The sequence below is a fragment of the Fimicolochytrium jonesii genome (assembly GCF_025526975.1).
Source record: "Fimicolochytrium jonesii strain JEL569 chromosome Unknown EV422scaffold_34, whole genome shotgun sequence".
NCBI classification, from domain to species: domain Eukaryota; kingdom Fungi; phylum Chytridiomycota; class Chytridiomycetes; order Spizellomycetales; family Powellomycetaceae; genus Fimicolochytrium; species Fimicolochytrium jonesii.
In genome coordinates, this window is record NW_026515701.1 from 91556 (window position 1) to 111729 (window position 20174).

General features: G+C 52.8%; 10 protein-coding genes across 10 annotated transcripts; 7 read left to right on the forward strand and 3 right to left on the reverse strand.

The window, feature by feature from the left end:
* The first annotated feature begins 140 nt into the window (after positions 1–140).
* EV422DRAFT_544518 (uncharacterized protein) lies at positions 141–2346 on the forward strand. The gene is made up of 4 exons (XM_053071398.1): positions 141–652; positions 897–973; positions 1045–1933; positions 2012–2346. Exons 1-4 carry the CDS (start codon positions 464–466, stop codon positions 2183–2185), a joined length of 1329 nt encoding a protein of 442 aa, XP_052921662.1. The 5' UTR covers positions 141–463; the 3' UTR covers positions 2186–2346.
* A 166-nt stretch (positions 2347–2512) lies between these two features.
* On the forward strand, positions 2513–3881 carry EV422DRAFT_500921 (uncharacterized protein; the record flags this gene model as incomplete). Its single annotated transcript, XM_053068160.1, has 5 exons — positions 2513–2650; positions 2721–2854; positions 2979–3083; positions 3153–3602; positions 3677–3881. The coding sequence occupies 5 exons, from the start codon at positions 2513–2515 to the stop codon at positions 3879–3881; spliced, it is 1032 nt and encodes a 343-aa protein (XP_052921663.1).
* A 511-nt stretch (positions 3882–4392) lies between these two features.
* EV422DRAFT_275594 (uncharacterized protein) lies at positions 4393–6742 on the reverse strand. Its single transcript, XM_053065905.1, has 3 exons — positions 5156–6742; positions 4651–5079; positions 4393–4562 (listed from the first exon to the last, which is right to left on the reverse strand). The coding sequence occupies exons 1-3, from the start codon at positions 6297–6299 to the stop codon at positions 4435–4437; spliced, it is 1701 nt and encodes a 566-aa protein (XP_052921664.1). The 5' UTR covers positions 6300–6742; the 3' UTR covers positions 4393–4434.
* A 258-nt stretch (positions 6743–7000) lies between these two features.
* On the forward strand, positions 7001–7741 carry EV422DRAFT_500846 (putative eukaryotic initiation factor 4E; the record flags this gene model as incomplete). The annotated part of the gene is made up of 3 exons (XM_053068155.1): positions 7001–7164; positions 7235–7409; positions 7484–7741. The coding sequence occupies 3 exons, from the start codon at positions 7001–7003 to the stop codon at positions 7739–7741; spliced, it is 597 nt and encodes a 198-aa protein (XP_052921665.1).
* Positions 7742–8144: 403 nt separating this feature from the next.
* Positions 8145–9782, reverse strand: EV422DRAFT_544527 (mitochondrial carrier domain-containing protein). Its single transcript, XM_053071399.1, has 6 exons — positions 9495–9782; positions 9267–9408; positions 9109–9194; positions 8769–9034; positions 8533–8690; positions 8145–8461 (listed from the first exon to the last, which is right to left on the reverse strand). Exons 1-6 carry the CDS (start codon positions 9703–9705, stop codon positions 8335–8337), a joined length of 990 nt encoding a protein of 329 aa, XP_052921666.1. The 5' UTR covers positions 9706–9782; the 3' UTR covers positions 8145–8334.
* A 251-nt stretch (positions 9783–10033) lies between these two features.
* EV422DRAFT_275590 (armadillo-type protein) lies at positions 10034–13049 on the forward strand. Its single transcript, XM_053065904.1, has one exon. It carries the CDS (start codon positions 10175–10177, stop codon positions 12884–12886), a length of 2712 nt encoding a protein of 903 aa, XP_052921667.1. The 5' UTR covers positions 10034–10174; the 3' UTR covers positions 12887–13049.
* Position 13050: 1 nt separating this feature from the next.
* EV422DRAFT_275647 (uncharacterized protein) lies at positions 13051–13731 on the forward strand. Its single transcript, XM_053065906.1, has 2 exons — positions 13051–13542; positions 13606–13731. The coding sequence occupies exon 1, from the start codon at positions 13172–13174 to the stop codon at positions 13508–13510; it is 339 nt and encodes a 112-aa protein (XP_052921668.1). The 5' UTR covers positions 13051–13171; the 3' UTR covers positions 13511–13542; positions 13606–13731.
* Positions 13607–14539, forward strand: EV422DRAFT_509548 (uncharacterized protein; the record flags this gene model as incomplete). The annotated part of the gene is made up of 5 exons (XM_053068856.1): positions 13607–13646; positions 13737–14035; positions 14127–14241; positions 14277–14360; positions 14439–14539. The coding sequence occupies 5 exons, from the start codon at positions 13607–13609 to the stop codon at positions 14537–14539; spliced, it is 639 nt and encodes a 212-aa protein (XP_052921669.1).
* A 421-nt stretch (positions 14540–14960) lies between these two features.
* EV422DRAFT_623189 (aspartic peptidase domain-containing protein) lies at positions 14961–17429 on the reverse strand. The gene is made up of 11 exons (XM_053074214.1): positions 17267–17429; positions 16774–17179; positions 16648–16708; positions 16468–16586; positions 16369–16404; positions 16204–16309; positions 15793–16137; positions 15551–15718; positions 15392–15465; positions 15262–15309; positions 14961–15172 (listed from the first exon to the last, which is right to left on the reverse strand). The coding sequence occupies exons 1-11, from the start codon at positions 17362–17364 to the stop codon at positions 15101–15103; spliced, it is 1533 nt and encodes a 510-aa protein (XP_052921670.1). The 5' UTR covers positions 17365–17429; the 3' UTR covers positions 14961–15100.
* Positions 17430–17882: 453 nt separating this feature from the next.
* On the forward strand, positions 17883–20157 carry EV422DRAFT_275909 (X-domain of DnaJ-containing-domain-containing protein). Its single transcript, XM_053065908.1, has 3 exons — positions 17883–18613; positions 18685–18858; positions 18933–20157. Exons 1-3 carry the CDS (start codon positions 18148–18150, stop codon positions 19970–19972), a joined length of 1680 nt encoding a protein of 559 aa, XP_052921671.1. The 5' UTR covers positions 17883–18147; the 3' UTR covers positions 19973–20157.
* Positions 20158–20174: the final 17 nt, after the last annotated feature.

The window sequence follows — 20174 nt, forward strand, 5'->3', positions numbered from 1 at the left end:
ATCCGACTTCACCATTACTTACGAACAGTCCAAGCGCTCTTCCATCTACATGTGATTCTGTCACTCTCCAATCGACCTGGAACTGCCTGTCAGTGGCTTATGTGGCTTTGACGGAGAATCCTGCGCCTCTTCTGACTCATCCGCTTTTTGCGCAGCGGATCCCCAATTGCTGATGCGGTACCGTGCAAGGGTCCGAGTGTCGCGCAGTTCCCACATGCGAGCCGGATTGATGAGAGTCCTGACTGTGATGAATCGCTGATGACAATCTGGCAGCAACGGTCAATTTTTTGGGAACCCGTCCGGAGCCCATTTTTTGGGATGACATCGATCTCCTCAAGTCCTCACGGCTCAGCAGCCAGTTTTTAACATTTCGTCCGCCAACTGCACCTCCCGTTCCTGCAACGCAATTTCATTAGCTGTACCGTATTCCGCATAAGCCCTTCACTTCTCAAGCGACGCAACAATGACCACAGCAGCAGCATCCTCCACCGCGACTTCCACGGCAAGCAGCTCGCCTGCAAAGAACCCCCCAACTGCAAGGCAGTCCGTACCCAAAATCCTCAAACCTTTCGATAATGCCGAAGTCAAAGTTCTGCTACTTGAAGGTGTCAACCCGACCGGAATAAAGCTGCTGGAGAAGGCTGGTTACCAGGTACGTCTTGCGCCCAATCTCGCTTGAACATCCCGAAGGAAGGCGAGTCAGAGGAGCGAGGTAGGGCGGAGGGTTGCTCCGAAGGCCCGGGAACGGCGAGAAAGGCCTTGCGACGGCAAGCGCTCAAGGCGTTGGCGCATGCGCATGAATGCTCCCGCATATGCAAAGTAGCCTCTGTTGCAAGAATGCCGTTACGCCCATTGCATTTCGGTTGTGCTCCGAACTTACGCAAACTGTGTCACAGGTCGAATGCCACTCCAAAGCCCTCCCACTGGAAATCTTGAAGGAGAAGATTAAGGATGTCCACGCGATCGGTATTAGGTGTGTTATGTGTTTTGACGTACTTGAGTGTTGCTCCCTGCTCTAGGATCTAATCTTTCACCGTTCACAAGGTCAAAGACGCAGCTTACTGCTGAAGTACTGGCGGAAGCCAAAAAGTTGCTCGTTGTCGGTTGCTTCTGCATTGGAACGAATCAGGTCGACCTGGAATACGCCGCCTCGCAAGGCATCGCAGTCTTCAACTCTCCCTTCAGCAACAGCCGCAGTGTAGCAGAGTTGATGATCTGCGAGATCATTGCTCTTTCCAGGCAGTTGGGAGACCGGACTACGGAGATGCATCAAGGCATGTGGAACAAGACTGCGAAGGGATGCAATGAGATCCGTGGCAAAACTCTTGGCATTGTTGGTTACGGGCACATCGGATCGCAGTTGTCCGTCATCGCAGACGGACTTGGCATGTTTGTCAGCTTCTACGACATTCAACAAATCATGCCCTTGGGAATGGCGAAACCCGTCGACACGCTGGACGAGCTGCTCACCACCGCTGACTACATCTCCCTGCACGTTCCCGAAACCGAGGAAACGAGGAATATGATTGGCGCCCGGGAGCTCAAGCTCATGAAGAAGGGCTCCTACCTATTGCAAGCGTCACGAGGAACCGTCGTTGACATTCCTGCCCTTGCGGAAGCACTCCGCAGCGGCCACCTTGGTGGTGCCGCCATTGATGTTTTCCCCGTCGAGCCCTTTGCCAACGGACCCAACTTCGAGAGCGAACTTAGGGGATGCCCGAACACAATTATCACTCCTCATATCGGTGGATCCACTGAGGAAGCTCAGAGCTCGATTGGAACGGAGGTTGGAAGCGCCATGGTGAGGTATATCAACAACGGTACCACTCAGGGCGCTGTCAACTTCCCGGAGTGCGATTTGCGTGCTCCTGCCGCGGAAAGCAAGACTGTACGCCTACTCAACACTCACCACAATGTTCCTGGTGTGCTCAAGGTAGGTTTTGCGCTTACCCTCCCGTTTCAACCACTTCCTACCACCTTACTTACCATTCTCCTCCAATCTTCATAACAGGCAATCAACAAAATCTTGTCGGACATCAACATCGAGAAGCAAATCGTCGACTCTCGAGGCGCCATTGCATACTTGATGGCCGACATCAGTGTTGAAGATGTTGCCTCCTACCAAACCATATACGACAGGGTACAAGCTCTGCCTCAGAACATCCGCACGAGGCTCTTATATTGAGCTGTAGCTGAACCTGAGAAAAATGCCTGACCTCTCCCACCCCGACTGGTAAATCAAAATACTGTGGCAGGAACCCGCTTTGCGGTTATGATGGAGCACATTCTGTCCTATGCGTATTGTACATGGATTTATTTTCTTATACATTCATCTGGCATTGCCACCGCTACTATGTCTGAAGTTGGCTTTCACCAAGAAGGTGAGGTTTGGGTCATTGCCCGGCGTGTGCGAGACGCGCTTGGAAAATTCCCGGACATCGCTGTGAGTTTTGACAAAGTCAGATCCAGCTTTTTTTGTGCAAACATCCTCACTCAGGAAATCACAAACACTATGGCCTCTACAATACAACCAGCAGCAGCGTCAAGCTCAGAAGGCGCCAGCCCAGCGGGTGCTACTGATGGCGGCAAAGTGCCAACGGTGGTGATAACCATCGGCATGGCCGGCAGCGGGAAGACCACGTTCATGCAGGTACTTTCAATTTGGAGGTCTCATTCGCAAGTCAGCAACACGGAACTCATGTCTCTTCATTCGCAAACAGAGGCTGAACTCGCATATCCACACCCTCAAAAGACCTGGATACGTCCTAAATTTGGATCCGGCCGTTACGCAGCTGCCGTTTGCGGCGAATATCGATATCCGGGATACGGTGAACTATAAGGAGGTTATGAAGCAGTAAGTAGGGTGACCATGTCCAAGGCGGGTTGGAGAGGGAGGAGTGCAGTATGATGGGGATTTGGGGATGTTTGATAGGGTATGCAGCAAGTGAGAAGCGTTGGCTAAAGTTCGGCATGCTCAGATATAACCTTGGACCGAACGGTGGTATTCTCACAGCGTTGAACCTCTTTACGACCCGGTTCGACCAGGTCCTTGGACTCCTCGAAAAGCGGGCATCAACATTAGAGTAAGTGCTTTGCACCTTTGTGAACGGCATGCAGTGTCAAAGGGATCTCAAGCTCTGTCTTTCTCCCAGCTACGTATTACTAGATACACCCGGCCAAATCGAAATCTTCACCTGGTCCGCCTCCGGAACCATCATCACCGACACCCTCGCCGCCACGTACCCCACCGTCATCGCCTACGTAATCGACACCCCCCGCTCCACCTCCCCCGCCACCTTCATGTCCAACATGCTCTACGCCTGCTCGATCCTGTACAAGACCAAACTCCCCTTTGTGCTCGTGTTCAACAAAACCGATGTGGTCGCTCACGATTTCGCGGTGCAGTGGTTGACGGATTTCGAGGTGTTCCAGGCGGCGCTGCAGGATGATACCTCGTATATGGGCGGGCTGGTTAGCTCGATGTGTCTGGTGTTAGAGGAGTTTTATAAGGGGATTAGGGTTGCGGGGGTGTCGGCTATGACGGGCGCGGGGATGGATGATTTTATGGCGGCGGTCGAGGAGGCGAAGCAGGAGTATGAGACGTAAGTGTCTGAACTTCCGTCAGTGAGGTTGTTTCTGGAAAACTGTTGAAACTGACGAGTGACCCTGAATCTAGTGAATACAAGCCCGAACTGGACCGTCTCCTGCAACAACGGCAGGCACGAGAGGAGGAGAAGAGGCAAAAGAGCCTGGAGAAGTTGCTGAGCGATATGAAGCTGGAAAAGGGGAAAGAGGTGGATCTGGAGGCCATGAATCAATGTACGTTTCTGCCTCTGAGACGCGTGGATAATAGTTTATCGCAGTGGCGTCTCTCCAACTGACTGTGCATGCTATTTGATTTCTCATGAAAACAGATGTGGAGCCTGAGAAGGATGAGGACAGCGACGACCAATAGGGACCCCAGGGCATACACAGAGCCTGCACACAGAAAACCACGAGTCATCCCCAAAGTCCTGGTGGACTTCCTTGCTTACGCGAAACAAACACATATGAAGCTTGCGCTCCCATCCAAGCAGTCCCCCAGCATTGCGCACCTATTCATCTTCAACCGAAACGCCGCCTCTGGAATCCTGCCACACCCGTGCACATGGTGGACTGCACGTGAGGCAGACTGACAGGCGTAAACGAGCCGAGCTCTAATAGTCTAGGACGTAGCCACACTGATGTGTAGCTAGCATCCCAGTTTGCGCTTGATGTGAATTGAAGCGCCGTACGTCGCTTATAATATCTCATATATAATCGGCCTCTCCATGCGATCTGAGCCATGGCTTTCATGGGGGATGTTCCGTCCCCATTTTTCTCACCGAAGTCAGGCGTCGGCCAATCGCTCACCTTCCACAAACTGGGGTCTTCAACTTTAGGCCACGTATATTTTTAAAAGTCTTCAAGCAATACACCCAAGAGATCGGGCGGCATCAAGAGAGGATAGTTGATCTGCGTTTGCAGGGTTTGTATGAGAGCCCGACGGAAGAGGAGGTATTTCGGGTCGGCGGCTGCGAATTCTGTAATAACGAAGGACGCCCAAAATCATTATGAGTAGCCGTCCCTTTGAGTTTGAGTAAGGCAACGAATGGTGTCCAATGAACCTACCCTCCTCATCGAACCGTAAGTCCTGTGGGAATAAGCCACTGCTACTCCTCGGAAAACATTTCACCGCGACAGCGTCGACTGAATGCAGGGCCGCACTGCCCAATGTCGTAGCGACGAGTGACACCATGCGCGGCCTGAACGGGCTCGGAGCATCGGTTGCCGGTGTTGCGGCAATAGACGCGGAGCTCGGGCCCGGATCGTGGAGGAGTGTTCTAACTGAGGCCGTGGCAGAGGCAGGTGTTTGTGGTGGCTGGAGGGTAGATGTGGAGTAGTTTGCTTCGGACGGGCTGCGTAGGTTGTGGAGATTGCTGCGCTGCAGGGGCGTAACCGGGGATGTGGCGGATGCCATGGAGCGCCGGATGGAGCCGGATCGCGAGCGGGTGTCGACCATGGGGGGGCCTGATGAGGGAGATTGTGGCGGCGGGGAGACTATGGAAGGAACATGGGTTAGTCTCTGATGTCTTTGCGAGTTCTCTAATACCGACAGGAGAGTGACAATACATACTCGGGCTCGTCATTCCGGCAGACAGCTGCTTGACGATCGTCTGTGAGATGAGAGTCTGCGCTCTAGCTCGACCCTGCGGGTAGAACTGAGGCGTTTCGGCCGGCGGTCCACCTTGTCCAGTAAACGTGGGCAACAGATGTGGCGCCTTTTGCGGCTCAGCAAAGAAGATCTTTCCAGCTTCCGCCGGGCTCTGCACTACTTCGTCTTGCCCAAACTGATGCTTTCGCGCAAACGCGGATGCTGGGTTCGTATGCGCGTGCGATGCAGCTCCCGGTATTGACAATTTAGGTGGACCAGTACTTAGACGCGGTGGAAGTGAAGATGCGGAGCTTTGACGTGATACCCCGGTGCGCAATGCGTGCATTGCGCTGTCCGCTTCCGCATTGCCTGTGGAATCTCTTTGTTGACCATCCACGGGGTTGTTCATGGCCATCGACGCCCGGGTAGATGGTGCGACGGATGACGGCGCGGTCTGCATGGGTGCGAAAGGCGATATAGGGCCAGTACCTGGCGGTCGAGACATGGACGCGCGCGCGGAGGACCCTCCGGACGCATTGACAAATGGAGAGGCAGGCAAACCTGACGTGGATCGGGGCATTCCCGGGGACCCAGAGGAGGTCATGGAGGTTGCTCGCATCAGTCCCATCCTCAGGGCTTGCATCGCGGCATCTGCGCCTTGTTGATCAAGCGCCCTTGTCGGTGTCTGCGGAACCAATCCACGACCACCGGGCCCGCCAGATTCTGGAACGTCTCCACCGATAGATGATTGGCTTGGGGATTGCGACATGCCCCGAAAGCCTGGGCCAGCAGTGGATTCGCTTCGTGCAAGGCCGGTCGCACGGGTTTGCAGGGCCATCTCAAACTCACTTCGACGCCTTTCCAGCTCTGCCGCCTCCTCTGGATTCATGGGCTGAATCCGTAGATACTCGGGGATCGTGGTAGTCGGGCTAGGCGCAGCGTACACCCCACTATATGGGTCGCTGCTCACGCTACCGCGATGCGTCGGCCCAGGAGCCCTCGACTGTGACTGCGAGCTGATACTCGCGCGTGCACTTGCAAAGGGAGACTTCGGTAACCCTGCGGCTGGTTTCGCCCCCGCCGCTGCCGCCGCTCCAAACGGCGATTGGGGTCGGTTGCCAGACATAGCGTGGCGAATTTCTTGCGAAGTTACGTCCTCCAACTATTAGAACTTCCGTTTCCGAACTCAAACTCCGTGGTCCATGTGCCGAGTCCCACACCTCTCGTCCAGTGCTGCGTCCAGTGTACAGTACTTCTCTTCCCAGTGGGAATCCTTCACTGGGAAAAGTCGTTCAAGATGTCGGCAATCACGTCGCGTGTGTTGCCTGTGCTTCCCAAACTCTTTCCAATATGCCTTTCGTAGCGAATATCGAACAAAAACGAACTCCCTCCATGTTGAGCGTCCATAAACCACGTCCATAAACGTTGCAGCCAAGTCTAGTAGATAAGGTCAAGTCTAAAAAAAGGGAACTCAACGCAAAACGGCAACGGCAAAAATATCATTGAAGGTCACCTACAATCACGTGACTGTGCCTTTATAATCCTTTCCGCCAAAGTGGATTGGTTTCTTTCCGCCCAAGCTGCCCAACACTTGGAAAGATCGCCGACATCCCATCGACCTCGCTATCCGCTTGCCACGACACATCACCATTCTACAGTCTACTTGTCACCATGACCGATACCGAAGTTCTTCCCACTAGCTCCTCGCCTATCCCAACTGACGACGAAACCCACGATCACCCACCAAGCTCAGACACCGGCTTCACCTCGTCCGAAAACCCTTTTCTCTCCCACAGCCCAGAACCCACCGACGACGACGACGAGTCTATGCTCACCGTCTTTGATAACCCCTCCAGCTTCAATGTGAAGCATCCGTTGCAAAATCGTTGGACTTTGTGGTTCGATAACCCACAAAAACGTACGGGAATGCACAACTGGGAGAAGAGCTTGAAGAACCTGATCACATTCGACACCGTCGAGGATTTCTGGGGGTATGACTTGCAAGGCTGCGCAAGACCTAATCTGCGCTTTCCATGTCACTCACGAACTCTCGTTTCCTAGGGTGTACAACAACATTGTGAACTCGTCGCAGCTGGCTCACGGCGCAAACTACCACCTGTTCAAAGAAGGTGTGCGGCCAATGTGGGAAGACCCAATGAACGAAAACGGTGGCAAATGGGTTGTGCCGCTTCCCAAAGGCAAGAGGGATAATCTGGATGACTACTGGCTCCACACGGTACGGGGGATATGCAGCATCTTCAGACTTCCGAAATACTGGAGCTGGATCTCATTCATTCTATCGCAACACAGATGCTCGCTTGCGTAGGCGAGAACTTCCCAGACTCTGACGAGATTTGCGGGGCCGTCGTTTCTATCCGTAAACAACAAGATCGCCTTGCTTTATGGACAAGAAATGCGCTGAAGGAGGATGAGACAAAGGCAGCTGGTACCATTTGGAAGACAGTGCTGCAGTTGCCCGACTCGGAAACAATCGGATACCAGGCTCACTCTGATGCGCTGAAGAAGAACTCCAGGTACGTCAGCTGTGACTTTGGGGTACACTCATAACCTCGGCTGATATCGCTCTCCTTATAGCTTCAGCAACTCGGACATGTATATTGTGTAATCACATTCTTCGCGATAACAAGCTATCTGTTCCCCGGGGAGTTGTGGCTGCGCAGATCGCGTTCCGGCAACATTCGCGCCGTCACTAGGCACCACAGCACAGTTGTTCCTGTTCCATATTTATTCATACCTGCGTGACGTTATGGGCGGAAACTTCTGAAGGGCTCGCAGGCCCCCGTGCGCGACCGTAGCCTCAACACGGTCGATTGGCACCCTTTTACTTGGCGTATGGTGGATCACAAAAGCGCGATCTATCTACATAAAGCCCCATTTCTTGGTCAGAAGCGCTGCTTCGCGTAAAGCTACGCCGTGCATAACATTTACTTCTGTATCGTAGCCCAATGCATATTGATTCTATTTGCAGTGTTATATGTATATGCACGCTTAGTCTCGATGATTGAAGGAATGTCATTTCTCAGTGGAACGGAGGCCTCTCTTGATCAACAGGACCTATACTTGTCGGGTACGTTCACCAGGGGCCTCTTCGCTCTTTCAAACGAGCCACGGACATAGCAGTCATCCGAAGATACATAGCACTATGCACCGTAAACGCGGAAGAACTTGCTCATCCCCTCATATACTCCAAAAGTAACACAAGTTCCCGGTAATACGCGAATGATGTTGATCCCCATGCCTTTGTAGAAACCGGCAAATGATTCGTTCCTAGGAGACAGGAAATCGGGCTTTGGTCAGATCCTAGAACATGGTCAGATGCCAGCTGAATGGACGCTTACCGGTATATAGTCTTGATGGTTCCAATGACTCCATTGTAAACAACGTCACTGTAGCCCACTTGCACTTGCAGACGCGAACGCAGGACTTGATATGGGTATGTGCAGACGGTAGCGAAGACCTTCGACGAAGCCGCCATGGTGATGTACTCTAACGTATTCTGAGGACCACACAGGAAGGTGGAGGTATGAGCTCCCTTGAAATGAGAGACATTAAAAGCCCAATCTTCAGCACTTACAAGCTTGTTGACATCCTTCTTCCCATGCATCGCATCCATCCGCCACTTCTTCATCTCTTCATACGCCATGAATTGCAGCGCACCATGGGATACGCCAAAGAACGCCGGAACCATCCCTTTGTAAAGCCCCCGGAGGCCTTCCTCGCGCCATGTGCGGCAAAGCCCGTTGGCGAGGCTCCTGTATGCGCCTGGATCGGATGCTCGTGTCGCGCACATTCGAGTTTTAATAACCCAGAAGGGGTTGGAACATATCGCTGTCAGTGCACCTGTGTGAAAGAGCGAAAAATTGGGTGAGCAACATTCCAGGTGGTGACGTGAAGCGTTGCGATGATGATCAAACCTGCCTCTGCGGACGCCAATAGATGCTGTGTTGGGCCCAATGTATGTGTCGGGCTATCCCGCATCCAATCCTTGATCAAAGAGTACCTATGCCGAGTTATCAAAAGACAGCTGTAAGTCCCAATCCACCAGAGTTATCTTGCACTCAACGCAACCTACCACCAGAAGTACATGCCCCAGGACACCGTTGCTCCGGCAAAGTTGGGTGATACCCCTCTGTACAGCCCTCGTAGCTTCCCTTCCTCCCGCCATATCTTCTTGATTGCCTCAACGCTGGATAGACGAGTTCTGGACGTGTTCACTGCGATGAGCGGAAGATCATGTCAGCACTCTGCACAGGAACTCTCCCAACCCGAAATGCGATATCACCTTCCACTAACTACATACACTGAAACCTTGTTTTGACGAGATCCAAAGGGTGCAAGAGCACAGTGGATACAGCTCCCGCTGTAAACCCCGCAAGAGCTTGGTCTGTGGCCGCGCTGCCTGTGAAGGTCTTTTCCGGCTTGTTTGCAACCGAGAGTAGCGGCGGTAAAGTGACTGGAGAAGCCGCCGCGGGCCGTCTGTTCGGACGGGGTTGTTGTTCTGTGAGGGTCATCGTCAAAGTGAGGTCCTCTTCTGGCAATTTTGAAAAGCGTCAGCGAAGCGTCGGGTTGGAAAGTTCGTCGAGAAAACTCTTCCCGACTGCTCGGTCTCCGGATCACTTCTGCTTCACATTCGATCTTCACCATAACGGGAGTCAGACCATCCCCGCAAGTTGACCAATGTTAAAAGCAAACAGCTCGTCGTTGGTCGCCAGCTCAAAAATGGGAGGAGGTGAGGAAGCATTCATTTCCGTTACAGGATGGCATGTCTTTGACCCCCATTTGTCTCACAGACGCGGAAAAGCACGTTAGGGAGCGGATTGAAGAGTTGACGGCTGGTGAGTGCGGCCGCAGGGCTTGGGCGAGCAACAGGGTGGGATATCGAACGTTGTCTAAACGGGTTCTACGTGAAAGAAAGAGCTTCAACAATGCACGATATCCCCGCAACCCCTTCTACTCTCCCGAGCGGAGGCGTACAGGGAGATGGAGCAATACGATGAAGCCCTCAAGGACATAAAGGTGGCGCTTACAATCGATCGACAATATCGACCTGCGGTGGATGCGATGCGCGAGCTGCTGGAAACGATAACGAAGAACAAGAAACTTGCTACAGATGCGTCACCTACGGCACTTTTGCGAACTGCAACGACACTGGAAGGCGAAGATGCAGATTGGCGAGGGGCATTGGACGCAGCAGAGAAGCTGGTTGTGTTGTCGGCGGATGCTGATGGATCTGAACGACTTCTGAAAGAAGGCGGCGTGGACCTTCTTCTTCCCGCGCTGTTCGCAATTCGCACCAAGCCAAATGACCATCGGAGTAAATTGGTTGCAGCTTATCTGAAAATCATTGCCAACATCAGCCACACAGGAGAAGGCGGGTTTGTTCGCATCCTGTCTTTTATCTCGAAGGACACGGCGGAGGCATTCTTAGGCGAGCCAGGGGTTGACGCCCCGAATGACACTCTGGCCATCGACATTGCTTCGACTCTGATCTTGAAAGTCGGTGCAACTTTGGAAAGCGAACCACCGAACATAAGGCCTAATGCGCATATCCTATTGGATGCCATCGTCCGCCATCTGGATCCCCGATGGCCGGTTGATCATCGTGCTGCCACATTCGGAGCTCTGATAAAGGCGGTGTCCAACGAAGAGTTTGCGCTAGCTGTTATCAATAATACGGCGAAGGGTAACACTTCACTCTTCTCGTTGGTCTCAGACCCGGACGAACGGATCCGAAACCTTGTGCCCGTAGCACTTGCTCGCATCCTTGAGCTTATAGCAGAGACGAATCAGAAAGCTGTGCAGGAAGCGTGTCGCCAAGAGATCGTCAAACGCGTGGACTCGGACTCCGCTCAAACCAAGGCACTGGGCCTTCAGGCGCTCAACGCACTTTTCCAGGCGAGCTTCGTGTACGGAAGCAGTATATTATGTCACCCAGGTTTCCTGGACTCTTTCATGGACACCATCGATTTCGAACCTGCCGAGACGCAGTTGGCTCTCCTTGAGACCTTGTCGGCAGCATGTGCTGATAAAGAAAGCCGCACTCTCATCGTGGGACGCTGCAGCGGATACTTGCAGAAAATGACGCGTACCAAGGACGCGCGACTCAGCGCGACGGCTAACGTGGTTGCTAGCAAGTTGGCTACAGCTTCCCGAGGCGCTCAAGCTGGCCAAGTCGTCGAAATGGATTCGATACCGAGTGCAGACTCATTCATCGCAACGCTGGAAGATACGACATCGCCACGGGACCAGGATACTCGTGCAGTAGAGGGTCTTGCGTATCTCACAATCGAGCCACGTGTCAAAGAGCATGTGGTCACAACAAAAGGATCATCTCTGAAAGGCATTCTCACTCGGACACAAAGTCAAGACTTCCGTGCTCTCCATTATGGTCTCGCCACCATGATTGCAAACCTAACGGCATTTCGTCAGAAAGCAACGGAGGAGGAAGAGCAAGTGCGCAAACTACGTCGGATGGCAAAAGACGCGTCGCTTGCCAAGCCAGGTCCAGATGAAGCACTAAACGATGAGGATCGTGTCAGACGGCGTTGTGAGATACTGGTCCTTCAGTGCGCTATGGTGCCCTGGCTCATCTCGGTTGCAAGGAAGAGCAACAGCACAGGATTGCGCAAGGTTACCGCTCAGATCTTTTGCAATTTGGCAACAAATAGGAAATTGCATAATGTTCTTGTGCAGCAGGGCGCTGTACGGATCTTGCTGGAGTTTACTCGTCCCATCCAGTCATCTGCGCAGTCAGCTGGGTCGTCCAAAACGTCACCCTCCACGTCTTTGCCGACGCCTCCAGCCGATGGAACCGCATTCTTAGCGTCACACGCACTGGCAAAGATTGCCATCACCGTCAATCCCCATCTCGCATTCAAAGGACAAGTCGCACTTGAGCTCGTCCGTCCGATCGCCGGCCTTCTTTGCACATCGCGTGCAGCTCAAGACAATACGAACATCCCCTTACTGGCCCAGTTTGAGGCATTAATGGCGATCACCAACCTCGCCAGTATGGACGATACTACGCACGTGCGAGATCGAATTGTTGCAGCTGGTGCAGTGAAAGCATTTGAAAGCCTGATTTTCGATGATAACGTCATGGTCCGCCGCGCCGCCGTCGAAGCCATCTGTAATATGATGTTCCATCCTGCGGTTTACGAGGCGTATGCAGACGCGTTTTTGGCGGCGAAGGTTCCCACCCTCTCCAACAAGCTGAAACTGCTGGTCGCCCTCTCCGACTCTGAAGACTTCGCTACTCGACGAGCTGCCTCGGGAGCGGTTGCAATCTTGAGCTCCAGCCCCAACGCATGCCATCAGTTAATGGCATTGGTCGACGAGAATGAGCCCGACGGAAAAAAGGAGGACACAAAGGCTGGTACAAGGATACCTCGCGGACTGGAAACAGTGGTCAGACTCTTGGAGCCTTCACCATCGGGTATCGTGTCTTCTCCGAACACCTCAGTTAGCGAGGATGACGAGCTCCACCTGCGAGGTTTAGAAATTGTCAAGAACCTAGCAAACATTGACAAAGCAAGTCAAAACCAGGCGTCGGATTATGGGAAGCAGCTGGCCGCAGCTGGGGTAATACGGCTTCTTAAACGGCTTATATCGTCGCAGAATGAAGCAGTGGCTCAAGCTGCTGGCGATGCCTTGCAAGCCTTGGCCCGCCGAGGAATAGATGTTCTTCATTGACAATAAATAACGCTACATCTTGCAGTGTTGTAGGTCCATACTACATGCAGCCGTCTGTTTTGTGGTAATTAGTGCGTGCGTGCTGCTGCGTATTATTTGGATTATCGGATTAATATTCGATCTCCATCGCGCGTAACATCTGCGCGCGGCTGTCATCAAGCTTCTGCTCCGAGACTTCAACCAGTTTTCACTCCTCAGCGGGGTTTTCGTCTGCAGAATCCCACCGCACCTGCACAGTCTACCGCACAGTTTCCCACCAGACACAGAGTGGCATGGGCTTATAGAATGCTAGATCCACCCGGCGGAAGAAAAAAGAACTGGACAACTCGCTTCTATCTCTTCACATTCTTCATTTATTTCTTTCTCCGAAAACAACGTTTGCGCCAACTCTACGTCGTCCTCGTCATATTGAGCATTGTGCTAGGCTTGCATTACGTATTTCAGCACTCATACCTGCATCACACTCAGCCGGTTGTCGACCCTGGAACGGTTCCTGTGACCAACGACCCCGAAAATCCTCCAGGCTCGCATCCACTGAACGCACAGCCCCTTGGACAATTTCGGAGTCTTCTTACAGCTCATTCGAAACCGACGCTTCTATCCTACCGGGACTCGCTGAATTAGGGAACCTTTTGCGGACCGGGTAACTCTGCAAGGTAGTGATTGCGTTGAATGCAAGATGATCTTCCAACTTTTCTTTCTGACGCGAACCATCATAGCATGACCATTGCGCAAGCTGAGCACTTAGAGTGGAAGGAGGGTATGTAGAGCCTGGGACAGCCTCTTGTTGTCTTCTCCCTGGTTTCATTCCGCTGTTGCTGGAGATTCTCTAATTATTATCAAAACGTAGAATATGATAATCTGCTTGCAAATCTCAGCGAATCGGCCGACACGAATACTGCCCCGTGGGAGCTTCTACGGGAAATAATAAAGTACAAAGTGTCAGATAATGTTAGGCCGGACCTAGGGACCCCTCCACCTCCAGCCACAGCTCAGAACCCGCCGGATACTGTACCGGACTATGTGGAACGGATAGGAAGAGCTCTGGATGGTTTTGAAAGAACACCGTTCACAATTCAGAGGCTATGCGAGCTGGTAACGAGACCGTCGGAGGGGTATGGTACTGTCTGGAAGTACCTAAGGGCTTTGGTAAGCGTCGATGGAGTGGTGAGGGTGGGAAAACCATCTCGCCGTCGCCATAGATGAGGGAAGGTGAAGGGCAACAGTTCCCTGTTCTCAGTTCAGTTTTCTCAACAGGAGAAAGTTTGCACGTTGGGAGGCTCTGTCCCATATACCCCGAATGGCAACACAAATGGCAAGTCCTTGCATGTTCAAATGGAGTGATGTCATGCTTTGTGAGTACCCAGGCTCATGAACATCTTCATTGCAGGCATTGCCCCCATGGACATTTCGACCTCGACGGTAACGCTTGCTGTTTCGGAACCTGCGGTTTCTGCGGAACCGGCATCCCAAGGTATGTCCCAAAAGATGTTCCAACTGAAGGCACTGAAGTGAATCGGACAGAACTGATCTCGTTTTGTTTGCTGTCAAGAAGTAGAAGCAGAGCCTGTCACAAACGGCGTTACAAATGGAATTGGGAACGAGGGTCCGATTTCTGCATCGTCAGCAATACCGATGGATATCGTGGATTGATGCATCGAGTTGTAAAGATTGGCTTTCTTCGGGTTTCGCTTCCGGCTAGAGTATCGGGGGGCATGCGGTCTCGTTTATCCAAGGGGGCGGATCGCATGGAAGTCTTTCGGAGGAACGGTGGAAATTTCTCCAGGCTGAACGTACGAGGACTCATCGTTATGTTGATAGGGTCCGATCGCCCGATGGAAGGAGATGCTATAGCTCGCTAGGATTGCACTCATTTGCTTTCCGGTGGAGGTCCACCATAAGCCGTAGCATTAGACGGTTTATGTGGTTGATCAGAGGCGTAGGGTAGCTTTAGGCTACAGATTCAAAGGGTTGCAACATGTGTACTTCTATCCATCAAAGCCCGTTTTTCAAGCCGGCTTCAGCATCTGCGACTCTCCGGAACAACTCATGTCAGACTGAGGAGATATGAGGTAGTCATTCATAAACAAATACACATGTGTGGAACAAGACACAGTCGCTTCCCATAACGAACTGTTACTGCTTGGATGCAAAAACAGAGCGTTCAGGTGTTGAGGGTTTCTGTACGAATCCCAAGTCAATGAAGCTGAAGTCCTAGGTCGCCAGCGCGAGACCAACACGGGGCTTCCAAGCCCCGGCGGGATTGTAGTCGTAGATTTGATAGTACTGTTGAGAGCACATTGCGCCATTAGTCAGATTGTGCGCGCACGGAAGAGACAAATCATGAAGTAACATGAGGGATTCGAGCGGCATACCTTGCGGAGGAAGACTTCGCCGAGCAGCCATTGGTCCAGAACGTCTTGCTACGAGTCAAGCGGGAGAGGTCAGGGGTTTCTTTTCGGAATAACGAAAACGAAGGGATCATCCGAGGACAGCTTGACTCACGTTTTTTCGAGACTGGAACGGGGAGTAGCATAGGTCGGCATTGTTCGGCCACACCCTTGTAACGAGCTCACTTCCTAGATCGCAGGGAAGGAGGAGAAGAGTTGTTTTCTCAGAAACCGCATCGCACATGAGGTCTTATTGTAGCGGCGCACCACCCACCTGAGAGGGTAAAGGGGAATCCATTGAGGTTGAAAGTGAATGTGACACCGCTGTTTGCCACTGTTCCGCAGTTACACGCCCAGAGACCTTTAGCAACCACGTAGGTCGACGGAATCTGTGCGTTCAGCTGGACAGCTACGGCGTAATCCGTGAGGACCAAGGTGGCGCCTGGAACAGAATCGAGCTTCTCAGTCATGCCGACCATCACAGTTCCCAACCCTGGTTCGTTATGTCGCGCTTACCGGTGTCCACCAACCCTCTAATGTTCCTGCCGGGCGGGCGTACATTCACGTTATTGGGCCCCGAAATGCCCAGCCAGCTTACATGCCACCAAGTGGATGCATCGGGCACGCTCAACCATGTGATAGGTCCAGTGTAACGAGCAGGATTGCCCAGGTTGCTGCCCAATGTGAGCTCGCCTCCGACCATTGTGTCGGGTGTGGCGCTCCATGACGAGTAGCGATCCAGCCAGATCCCGAATGCGGGTTGCGGGATCTTCTGCGACCAGTAGAGGTTCTCGACAAGAGAAGACTTGCCAACCAACCAGTCGTCAACCACCGAGTTGGCCCAGGACAGAGGGGAGAAGCCTGTTTCAAGGGTATCAACGTTAGGCATAGCCCAGCAGCAGCAGGGAGGCGCGACGTCAGACTCACTCATCCCCATCAATCCGTCGATACTTCCGGGCTGGACATTGCTCGCAGTGTTTGCCTGAATGAAGACCTGGTACTTTGCGCTCAAGTTTCCGATACGAACGTCATCCTGCTCAGAACGTCAGTCCAGTCCTCGCGTAGCTCACTGTAGTCCGTAGATGTGCTTACCACAACAACTGTGCCTGAAACAGATCCTGTTCCGTACTGAGGGATTCACCATGTCAAACATGGAATGACTACTTCCTTTCTAGAAGAATGCAAACGTACCCAAGTGCTCACGGCAAGACCCTGTTGTGCTGCTGTTTTAGATGCTGTGGGGTTGTACCTCCGCTTGCTCCCACATTGTGTGGTACACTGGAGCCCAGGAACCCACAGATCCGCCGAGCCTTCGGAGAGGAAAACATAAAGATTTGTGGGAAGCAAATGACAGCAGTCCCGCGGTCATACCTGTATCAATGACTACGGAGAAAGGCTGAGGAGGGTTTCCGAGGAACAACGTAACATAGTACTGAGAACAAATCGTTGTGTGAGCTCGACCATTGTGACTCCGAGCTTTTGCATTCTGGTGTTTACCATGGTATCATAGTTATTTCGCACTGTCGCAGCTGCTACGGTCCCAGCTCGCCTTTTCAACCCGCCATGCTTTCCACCGCCCATCGCGCGACGGCGCAAAGGAGGCTCGTCATCGTCTTCCTCTCCAACGAAGTATTTGAGCTTCTCGTCTTCGTCGCCATCACCGATGTAGTCGGGGTCGGCACCAGGGGCGTATACACCCCTGGCAAAAAGGTTGTCTTTGCCGTCCGCGAGCAACTTCTCGACCTCCTCATGTTCTGTGTTGACAAAGTGGACAGAACTCAGAGCGTCGTCCAGTTGGGCTTCAGTCACATTTGGACGGACCACAACCAGCCCTTCTTCACTGCGTGTCAGCAGGCTGCGTCGAGTGGCATGTCTGCCTTCGGCATGGCGGATCATGGGAATTCTACATCATCAATAGTTCAGTTCTGGCGGATCGTTTCATTGAGGGCAGATCCGTTTTGCCCAGGCCTGAACTATCGGACTCGCTTACATGGCGGGACCGGGCTCGGACGCTGGATCCAGTGCGGCGGCATCTTGCGAAGCAGCGTAGATGCCGGCGAAGATGAGTACAGTAGTGAGCAGTTTCATGATGTCGAGTTAACTGAATCTCAACAGAATTCAAAATGCGCGATGGAATGCGCGCTGAGCGGACAGACTTTCGGTCGAGTCAGCTCCGTTTATATAGGCAACCCGGTCTGCGGTTCTACGCAGTCATTGCCGGATTACGGCACGGATCAGGGCGAGAACAAGAAGAAGTATATCGGCCGTCTGCTTTTCAGCTTCCCTATCTCCGGGATGATCTCTCTGTGCTCGCCTAACATCTTCGTCTTCCCTCGTTTACATCATAGGCTTATATTGTGTTCGGACATTCGTTTTCTATGCCGAATGCCCACCTCTGGATCCATATTTTGCTGTCTTTGATGTCATTTTCGGGCGGGCTTCTGTCACCGCCTGCTCACGCAACGCGTTTCTGTCAAAATCGCTTTCAAGGTCGGGATTGGGAACTGAGCGAATGGGGCTTGATTTCGCGTCCAAATGATTAGCGGCATCAATCATTTTCGTCGATGCGGATCCTGAATTGATTTGGAGCCTTGCTTTGGCCGCAGCCGATGATGCCCTCATCCATCTTACTGTAGTTCCGTCGCATGCTCAAAAAAGCCCTGCTCCATTTTGTGTGCATTTTCTCAAAACGAGGAACGTGGCATCTTTGAAACCCAGGCAGAGACGCTACTCGGCGCTACGTTCGACTCGGCCTATGTACTGGCAGTAAGGCAACGTACTTGGATCTAGTCGCTCCACACACCAGCAGTGCCGCCCGTGGACTTTCTGATCTCCGCTCCAACCAGTTAAGCTTTGGAGAGTTTTCCCACCATGACCACTCCACCGGCGCAACGACCAGAGCCTCAAATACTGCAATCCCGTCGGCCACGCCCCTCTGCAGCAACGATATGTGCAAAGTGCGGAGTGCTCGTTGAATTTTCCCTCCCAACTACCACCACCGAGTCTAGCACAGACTCTCCAGCAGCCTCGCCCTCCGCCCGAACTTCTTCTCTACCTGACTCGGCTCCTTCCAGCCCATCATCCACCGGATATCCGTATGATCACTACCGCATTCAGTGCTTTTCATGTTTGGAGGTTTCGAACGTACCAATAGACAAAGTTACCAAGAGGTACGCAATTCCCACTGCGAGCGGTTACAAGATACCACAAGACGAGCAGCCCTCGGCCCAGCCCAAGCGAAAGCAGCAGGAGCAAAATGCGAAGCAACCAAAGCAGGAGCAAAGGCAAAAACAGCCTGCGAGGCCGGGGTCGAGCTTTGCTGGACGGAGAGGAACAGGTATATATGGGGGTGGGAACTGGAAAGCACCACAGGGACGTCGTCACTAACGCTTTTTCTCGGCTGTTCAGATGAGAACCCAATTGACCTTGAGTACTATGAGTTGCTCGAAGTGGCCGGCACTGCCAGCGCTGCACAAATCAAGAAGGCGTACTATGTCAAGGCGATGAAATGCCATCCCGACAAGAACCCCGACGATCCCCACGCAGAGGAAAAGTTCAAAGCCATTTCTCAAGCATACCAAGGTATGTGCTTGGGGCTTGTATGATAATAAACTTTCCTTACGGTTGGCATTTACTCAGTTTCTTCCTTTACCCAGTCCTTTCGGATCCACAACGACGCTCGCACTACAATCAATTTGGTCAGTCCACTAACGGCACGGAAACGCCTTTTGTGGATCCGGAGGAGTTCTTCAAGCAGCAGTTTGGCGGTGACAAATTCGTCGACATCATTGGCGAGATTTCGATCGCTAAGGATTTCGCGGAGGCCATGTCTGGCATCTCTGCAGAGAACGGAATCGAAGGGTCACGCGGGAGTAAAGACCTGACCATGGAGGAGCGGATGGACATTCGCTCCAAGCGCGTGAATGGCTTGGTAGAGAAGCTTAATCACAAGCTCTCTTTGTATGTGGACGCCCTGCCGTCCAATGCCCACGGTGCGGATGCTGAGATACCGCAGGCCGATCTTGATAGAATGTCGATGGAAGCCATGGAGGCCTTCCGTGCTGTGATGACGCTAGAGGCCGAGGCGCTGAAAACAGAGTCCTACGGAGTTGAGCTCCTTCATTCCGTCGGATACACCTATCAGCTGAAATCCTCTTACTGGCTCGGAAAGCTGGATGCAGAGGAGGGCCCGATCCTGAAGCGAGCGTGGGGCTTCGGGAACCGGTTTTCGGGTCTCATGCGAGAGAAGGCTCATATTATCGGAGAAACGGTCGGCACCTTCCGCACGGCAATGGATCTTCAGTCGAGCTTCAGTAGACTCCAAGAGCTAGAGAAGAAGAAGGAAGAGAAGAAACCCGACGACGCAGAAAATACCGTCGATGCATCGACCAACGGTTCCGGCCCGCAACCCGCCCCAACAACACCACCCAAAACCGAAGAAGAGATTGCATCCGAAGAGCAGGAGCTCCGAGCCAAACTTGAGCACGAAGCCGCAACAAAAGGTCTCGAAGCCCTATGGAGGGGCAGCAAACTCGAAGTCGAGGGCGTCCTCCGCGATGTCTGCGATAAAGTGCTCGGCGACGACTGTGGTGCGTCCAAGGATGTGAGGCGTCGCCGTGGTGAGGCCTTGGCGGCAATGGCTGAGGTCTATCAGAACGTCAAGGCGGATCCTGCTTCACAGGCGGCTAAACCATGACCTCGCAAGTGAGAATCGCGGCAAACCGAGCTCGTCCCTTTTCTCTTTCCCCTCATCAATTTTGTGCATCTTCATTTATCTTCTCAATCTAGTTTATCAATCCCTTTGTCGACGTACTTATCCTCGCCTTCCCTTGCGTAGTTGCCAGCGTCCCATTTTTTTCATCTACCCCATTTCTCCTTATGTAGAGTAATGTTAATTC

Bases quoted from the DNA above. Each gene is read 5' to 3' on its own strand.
- EV422DRAFT_544518 (XM_053071398.1), top strand. From the start codon at position 464: ATGACCACAGCAGCAGCATCCTCCACCGCGACTTCCACGGCAAGCAGC. The intron at 653-896 runs GTACGTCTTGCG...ACTGTGTCACAG, and splicing joins TGGAGAAGGCTGGTTACCAG to GTCGAATGCCACTCCAAAGC. The intron at 1,934-2,011 runs GTAGGTTTTGCG...TCTTCATAACAG, and splicing joins ATGTTCCTGGTGTGCTCAAG to GCAATCAACAAAATCTTGTC.
- EV422DRAFT_275594 (XM_053065905.1), bottom strand. From the start codon at position 6,299: ATGTCTGGCAACCGACCCCAATCGCCGTTTGGAGCGGCGGCAGCGGCG. The intron at 5,080-5,155 runs GTATGTATTGTC...TTCCTTCCATAG, and splicing joins TGCCGGAATGACGAGCCCGA to TCTCCCCGCCGCCACAATCT. The intron at 4,563-4,650 runs GTAGGTTCATTG...TCGTTATTACAG, and splicing joins CTTACGGTTCGATGAGGAGG to AATTCGCAGCCGCCGACCCG.
- EV422DRAFT_544527 (XM_053071399.1), bottom strand. From the start codon at position 9,705: ATGACCCTCACAGAACAACAACCCCGTCCGAACAGACGGCCCGCGGCG. The intron at 9,195-9,266 runs GTAGGTTGCGTT...AACTCGGCATAG, and splicing joins TGGGGCATGTACTTCTGGTG to GTACTCTTTGATCAAGGATT. The intron at 8,691-8,768 runs GTAAGTGCTGAA...TGTGGTCCTCAG, and splicing joins AGAAGGATGTCAACAAGCTT to AATACGTTAGAGTACATCAC.
- EV422DRAFT_275590 (XM_053065904.1), top strand. From the start codon at position 10,175: ATGGAGCAATACGATGAAGCCCTCAAGGACATAAAGGTGGCGCTTACA.
- EV422DRAFT_275647 (XM_053065906.1), top strand. From the start codon at position 13,172: ATGCTAGATCCACCCGGCGGAAGAAAAAAGAACTGGACAACTCGCTTC.
- EV422DRAFT_623189 (XM_053074214.1), bottom strand. From the start codon at position 17,364: ATGAAACTGCTCACTACTGTACTCATCTTCGCCGGCATCTACGCTGCT. The intron at 17,180-17,266 runs GTAAGCGAGTCC...TTGATGATGTAG, and splicing joins TCCGAGCCCGGTCCCGCCAT to AATTCCCATGATCCGCCATG. The intron at 15,719-15,792 runs GTAAGCGCGACA...ATTCTGTTCCAG, and splicing joins TAGAGGGTTGGTGGACACCG to GCGCCACCTTGGTCCTCACG.
- EV422DRAFT_275909 (XM_053065908.1), top strand. From the start codon at position 18,148: ATGACCACTCCACCGGCGCAACGACCAGAGCCTCAAATACTGCAATCC. The intron at 18,614-18,684 runs GTATATATGGGG...TCGGCTGTTCAG, and splicing joins TGCTGGACGGAGAGGAACAG to ATGAGAACCCAATTGACCTT. The intron at 18,859-18,932 runs GTATGTGCTTGG...TCCTTTACCCAG, and splicing joins CATTTCTCAAGCATACCAAG to TCCTTTCGGATCCACAACGA.